A 7500-nucleotide genomic window follows, 5' to 3' on the forward strand; every position below is an offset into this window, starting at 1 on the left:
TGAAATGTACTCAAAGTTAAAGTATCTCTATGAAGGACATTTTTACTGGTTTCCTTTAACAAGTGAATCTCTCGTCATATTAATTATAAAATAATCATTAATAATTCCCGTAAAATGCATAAAAACTAAAGTAAAGAGTCTGTTTAATCAATGTGAGAAGTAGAAAGTACAGATGTCGCTTGCTTCCACCTCTGGACTCAACGACGATGCTGTTGGAAGACACTGAAGACGATGATACTGAAGAAACCGGCCGTGTGTGAGGAAGATTACTGAGATTAAACACATTTAATCTCAGTAATCTGGTTCTTGGTCCTCCTGGAAGTCTCGGATGATCGGGGTCAGATTGAACGGTTTAGAGGGTTTATTCTGCTCCAGATGTGAGCCCATCAACCAGTAACCTATATAATAAAAGTCGTTTCCACCAAAGTTTGCATCAATTCATGAAGCCGACTTCCAACTAGAAAGATCAGCTTTTTAAGGCAACAAACACTGAGTCTCGTCTTTGTGAGCTCGGCTTCCTGTTCCACTACAGAGACACTGACCCCTGGAGGCGTCTGCTGGTCACTACAACATCAACAGCGTCGTAGAACGAGCGTCATCATAAATACAGATGTAGACGCCAGGTCAGAGCCCATCAGACCATGTGGGATACTTTGAGTCGACCATATCTCATATAATCATCTACATTTCACGCGTTGACAAACATTAACGTCACATAAATCTCAGCCAGAGAAAAGACGAGTAACAGGAGTGAAGACGGCCGCTCTGCTGGAGACGAATACCTGAACTACTGCATTCCTCACACACATTCCTGCTGTCTGTCTCTCACACACACACACACACACACACACACACACACACACACACACACACACACACACACACACACACACACACACACACACACACACACACACACACACACACACACACACACACACACGGTCTCTGTGTGTGTGTGTCCATAAGGTTGCTGTCTGAGAAGCAGCAACATCAGCGTAAGAGGAAGCAACAAGGCAGGAAGGACCAGACTAACGCCTGGAGGCACAGACACCACTAAGCTTCGTCTGAACAAACACACAAACAAACAAACACACACACACACACACAGACACACACACACACACAGACACGTCATCCCCCTCAATATGAGTCCTTTTACTGCAGTGATTCCCAGATATCTGACATGATGAACCACATCACTGTTCTGCTCCGATATTATACAAAATCTAGCTCTAACTTTCTAACGAGCTCTAACTTTCTAACGAGCTCTTACTTTGTAATGCAAAGACTCTTCTCTGTTCTGGTCCTCAGTGGTGGAACGAACTCCCAACTAATGTCAGGACAGCAGAGTCACTGCCATCTTCTGAAAAAAGCTCAAGACTCACCTGTTCAGACTTCACCTCCACTCTACATAGCATGACCCACTAACACCCCCCCCCCCCCCCCCCCCCTTACCTATAGCACTCTGATCGTAGCACTGTTGCTCTTAAGGTACTACTTTACTCAGATGAGGACCTAACACTTGTTCTATGTTTAGCTCTTACTTTATCTGCAATGATTCGTTGTGGTTTCCTTGTTTCCTTCTTTTGATAAATGTACTTATTGTAAGTCGCTTTGGACAAAAGCTAAATGACCTGAATGTAAATGTAATGTAATGAGCTCTAACTTTCTAACGAGCTCTAACTTTCGACACAGTGCCACCAGATGGGCGTAACACGTAGGAAAGTGTTCCCATGACGACGCCAGAGTCTTTGTGGAAACGAAGGTTCATGCGCCGCGGAGCCAAATAAACAAAGATGTGTATTTGACCGATTATTAAAAGTCAACATGAGGAGCTGCAGATGAGTTCTGAGTTTCAGGGATCAGTTTGTTGATGTAAAGACCGTTCTCCCCCCGCGGACACCGAGGACAATAAATAACTGCTGCTGGATTAAACACAGACCGGCTCACGTCTAGTCCTGATCCACCAGATCTGGATCTGGATCTGGATCTGGATCTAACTGCACACTCTGAACATCCTCATTCATACGGTCCTGTTATTATCGGCCCGGCGTTGGTCTGGTCCATATCTGTCCCAATGCATCATGGATCTGCAGCTGTCATAAGCTGTGTGTGTGTGTGTGTGTGTGTGTGTGTGTGTGTGTGTGTGTGTGTGTGTGTGTGTGTGTGTGTGTGTGTGTGCCCCCCATCTGGAGCCCAACAGGCCGCCATATGGCTGAATCCAGAGCAGGTCTACAGTGAGCTTGTGTACAATGGAGAGACAGGGAGGGCAGGATCCAAGACCCGAGACCCACTTCATGCTGTCAGGGAGATGATTAAGCCCCTCCCACTTCCTCACAACGCCATATTCCACTATCATGCCCCCCTTTATGATATCAAGACCTCGACCAGGTCTCCTCCTCGTAAACCTCGACCAGGTCTCCTCCACGTAGACCCCGACCAGGTCTCCTCCTCGTAAACCTCGACCAGGTCTCCTCCACGTAGACCTCGACCAGGTCTCCTCCACGTAGACCTCGACCAGGTCTCCTCCTCGTAAACCTCGACCAGGTCTCCTCCACGTAGACCTCGACCAGGTCTCCTCCACGTAGACCTCGACCAGGTCTCCTCCACGTAGACCTCGACCAGGTCTCCTCCACGTAGACCTCGACCAGGTCTCCTCCTCGTAAACCTCGACCAGGTCTCCTCCACGTAGACCTCGACCAGGTCTCCTCCTCGTAAACCCCGACCAGGTCTCCTCCACGTAAACCTCGACCAGGTCTCCTCCACGTAGACCTCGACCAGGTCTCCTCCACGTAGACCTCGACCAGGTCTCCTCCTCGTAAACCCCGACCAGGTCTCCTCCACGTAGACCTCGACCAGGTCTCCTCCTCGTAAACCCCGACCAGGTCTCCTCCACGTAGACCTCGACCACGATTCATTCCCTGAACATCTCGGTTCATCTCTTGTAACAGAGAGCGTAGTTACTCCTGGTTCCTCTAGAGGGCGCTCCACAGGAACCAGACCCAAGGACCGGATTCAGAAGCTGAATGTAAGCCATCAGGCGTACGCATAGTTAAATAAAGCATATTTATGTCTCTGCATAAAAATATAAATATCAATAAGTGTTCGCGATCAACTTTTAAGTAAAGCACCGCCGTGGTGCTCCTGCTCCACAGTTACCATGGTTACCACTGTAATGCTAATGCAGGATGAGACTGTACTACGACTACCACCGTAGTAGTACACATGCAAGCTGTTACCATGGCTACCACCACTGTGACACTTACACAGGAGGAGGCTGTTGCCCCCGGTTACAGCTGCAGCAGTGATGCAGATGGATGTCACATACTGTATTACACATCATCCTCCACACACACACACACACACACACACACACACACACACACACACACACACACACACACACACACACACACACACACACACACACACACACACACACAGAGTGGAGCTGATATGATTGATGAAGTCTTTTAGAGTAACATAATCCCACTCAGTGGCTAATGGCTTACAACACCAGATGGGCTGCTATCACTGTCTCTCTAAATCACACACACACACACACACACACACACACACACACACACACACACACACACACACACACACACACACACACACACACACACACACACACACACGCGGCCAGAAATGTTTCTGTTTCGAGATGCAATATAGGAAATGGAAAGAATAATGGGAATTTGTATTGTATATAGGACGAAGCTGTGAAATATAGAACCTGGCTTAAAAAACACTAAATTACATTTATTTATGTATTTATTTAATTTAATATTTATTCTGAGGCACCTTCTGATTTATCAACATCTTTATTAATATTATATGATTGTTTTTCATAAAAAATGTGCACAAGAAAAAGTGTTTCAGTTTTTATTATTAATTATGATATTTTTATTATTATTTTATTTTTATGTTTTTATTTTTTAAAGAAAAATAAAATGACGTATAATTATTATATTTTTATTATATTTTTTTATTATTAGAATATTTTTATTATTATTATTATTTTTCTTTTTTATTATTTTTTATTATTAATTACTATTATATTTTTATTTTATTGTTATGTTTACTCTTATTTTTTAAGAAAATTAAATGATGCATATATGTTGTCTTCATGTTTTGTTGGAGTGAACACATGAAGTCATACAGAACGATGAATAGAACCATATCAGTCCTAATGTGTTAAATGATCCCGCTGGGTTGTAATGTAACTTCCACCCCGATGGTGAACTAGACTTCTCTAAATCAACAGTGAGCTGGTTGGGAGGGTTTTACTGCGACCCAACCGTCGCTGCTGAACAGGAAGTGGAAAGGTAACGCGTTCTCCCGTCCACCCAGACCACCGAGCTAATCTGATTAAGGGGGCAGCTGTCTGAGGTTCGGGGGCAACAATAGCGGCCTGCTGAGCACCAGATTAGCATCATTACATCATGAATTATGCAAACTGCAGCGGAGACGACGGCAAACAAGAATAATAACGCGGTGGAGGATCCAAGACGACGGGACTCAAACATCCTCCAGGTGTTCCTGGAAATTAATCCTTAATCACAACAACAACAAAAAAACTTTAAAGGGGGTCAGGACTAGCCTGGGATGGTCCATTAAAGGGGGTCAGGACTAGCCTGGGATGGTCCATTAAAGGGGGTCAGGACTAGAATCGGATGGTCCATTAAAGGGGGTCAGGACTAGCCTGGGATGGTACATTAAAGGGGGTCAGGACTAGAATCGGATGGTCCATTAAAGGGGGGCAGGACCAGAATAGGATGGTCCATTAAAGGGGGTCAGGACTAGAATCGGATGGTCCATTAAAGGGGGGCAGGACCAGAATAGGATGGTCCATTAAAGGGGGTCAGGACTAGCCTGGTATGGTCCATTAAAGGGGGTCAGGACTAGAATAGGATGGTCCATTAAAGGGGGGCAGGACCAGAATAGGATGGTCCATTAAAGGGGGTCAGGACTAGAATAGGATGGTACATTAAAGGGGGTCAGGACTAGCCTGGGATGGTACATTAAAGGGGGTCAGGACTAGAATAGGATGGTACATTAAAGGGGGTCAGGACTAGAATAGGATGGTCCATTAAAGGGGGTCAGGACTAGCCTGGTATGGTCCATTAAAGGGGGTCAGGACTAGAATAGGATGGTCCATTAAAGGGGGGCAGGACCAGAATAGGATGGTCCATTAAAGGGGGGCAGGACCAGAATAGGATGGTCCATTAAAGGGGGTCAGGACTAGAATAGGATGGTACATTAAAGGGGGTCAGGACTAGAATAGGATGGTCAATTAAAGGGGGTCAGGACTAGCCTGGTATGGTCCATTAAAGGGGATCAGGACTAGCCTGGAGGGTCCATTAAAGGGGGTCAGGACTAGCCTGGAGGTCTGGCTCACCTTTCTTGGTGATGATGATGCGGAGCAGCGGATTGGCCGACGTCACGGCCTTGTGGTAGTTGTCGTCGTTGTTGATGGGCAGCAGGTCTCCGTGCACGTCGGCGTAGCCCAGCAGCACGTCCAGGCCCGGGATGCGGTGCACGGCCAGCAGGAGGCGGTAGAACTCCTGGAAGCCGGCGGGGCCGTTCCTCCGCAGGGCGAAGCGCCGGTACTCCGCCTCGAACTGAGAGGAAAGCAGGTTAACAGACGGACCGCAGCACGCAAGTACAAGTACATCTCAGGACCGACATGTACTTGTACTTGGTCTGGAACATAGTCGCTGGTTTTCACGAATGCGATGTATTAATATTTTGAAAGCCTCCTGTTTGTGTTCATATAACTCAACTGTATATTAATATTCAACACTATAACACCGACATCCCTCCATCATCTGATCCTGCAGAGACCCGTTGATCAGGGTCACCTTGGACCTCAGACCTGATCTCCTTTTAGATGATCAGGACGTTAGCTGGATGTCAGCTGGGTTCGTCCTCTGAGGAGAAAGAATGTTCTCTGTTATAATTACAGAACACCGAGTCCAACCGCAGTGTTTCACAATCAGACGCCTCGTTACGAAGCAGCAGCTTCCTCCTCAGGTAACACCACCCTGTCCAAGCTACGTCAGGGTGCTGGGGGCCTTACTCCACCTTAATACCAATACCCAGATGACAAGGATAACTCCTTCATCAGCAGTAAAACGTGCTGAGTCATGCTTTGTTAGGTCTGTCTGCAAGATCACAAGATAACTACTGTTAAAACGCTGGTTTTCTGAATGGAGTCTGGTTGATGGTGCTAGGCTACGCTAACATTGTAGCTGCTCCATCAACACTCCATATAAGGTCATCTAGACAGAAATACAGCAGAGACCTTGTTGTTTGGACCACAGACAGTCTCTGGTTCCTCCACATAGTCTGGTCTGGTCTCTGGACTAATGTGAGCTACTATCTAGACCTCTGGGGGACCACAGACAGTCTCTGGTTCCTCCACATAGTCTGGTCTGGTCTCTGGACTAATGTGAGCTACTATCTAGACCTCTGGGGGACCACAGACAGTCTCTGGTTCCTCCACATACTCTGGTCTGGTCTCTGGACTAATGTGAGCTACTATCTAGACCTCTGGGGACCACAGACAGTCTCTGGTTCTGGTCTGGTCTTGACGAGGTGTGACATGAAGCTTGTTGTCTGGGCGGGGAGACTGGGTTCTCAGCTAATTAACAGACTGAAACACTTTAAATAGTTGAGATGATTAAGTGGGTCAGCGGGACTAGAAACCCAGCCTGACCAACTTTTCCAGTTTGGGTTAGTTGCTGTTAGTTGCTGTTAGTTGCTGTAAGTTGCTGTAAGTTGCTGTAAGTTGCTGTTAGTTGCTGTAAGTTGCTGTTAGTTGCTGTTAGTTGCTGTAAGTTGCTGTTAGTTGCTGTTAGTTGCTGTAAGTTGCTGTAAGTTGCTGTTAGTTGCTGTAAGTTGCTGTTAGTTGCTGTAAGTTGCTGTTAGTTGCTGTTAGTTGCTGTTAGTTGCTGTTAGTTGCTGTAAGTTGCTGTAAGTTGCTGTTAGTTGCTGTAAATTGCTGTTAGTTGCTGTTAGTTGCTGTAAGTTGCTGTAAGTTGCTGTTAGTTGCTGTAAGTTGCTGTTAGTTGCTGTAAGTTGCTGTAAGTTGCCGTGGCTTTAACTAAGAACAATGCGTGTGAATGAGGAAGGAGCTACAGTTACACTGATAACACAGGTCACCTCAGCATTCTATTGTTGCACTGCAGATACTTTATGTTGTTATTTATTATAATGACTGATTCATTTTTACTGAGATCATTAACGACAAATACAAAATACTCTATGATTAAAATGTAAAGAAGGGCAACATTGTGTTAAAATGAATCGTTCAGGATATCATTCATTAAAATATGCTTGAAACTGTTGGCAGTAAAATATCCTGGTAACACATTATGGGAAATAACACACAGACAGAGAACCCCCTTCTTTAGTAAAAAAGACCCTGGAATGAATTGATGATGAATCAGAAGCTCTCCTGCATAAATAGACATGAATATGAAATGATCA

The 7500-nt window shown here is 45.6% G+C and overlaps 1 protein-coding gene across 1 annotated transcript in view; it reads right to left on the reverse strand.

The window, feature by feature from the left end:
* Positions 1–7500, reverse strand: part of pard6a (par-6 family cell polarity regulator alpha) — a 13749-nt gene that overhangs the window by 5515 nt on the left and 734 nt on the right. The window contains exon 2 of the mRNA XM_084017782.1: positions 5408–5630. Coding sequence (XP_083873908.1) covers positions 5408–5630 — 223 coding nt within the window. The remainder of the gene's footprint in view (positions 1–5407; positions 5631–7500) is intronic.

Source organism: Eutrigla gurnardus (genome assembly GCF_963514095.1).
Source record: "Eutrigla gurnardus genome assembly, chromosome: 9".
Taxonomy (NCBI): Eukaryota; Metazoa; Chordata; class Actinopteri; order Perciformes; family Triglidae; genus Eutrigla; species Eutrigla gurnardus.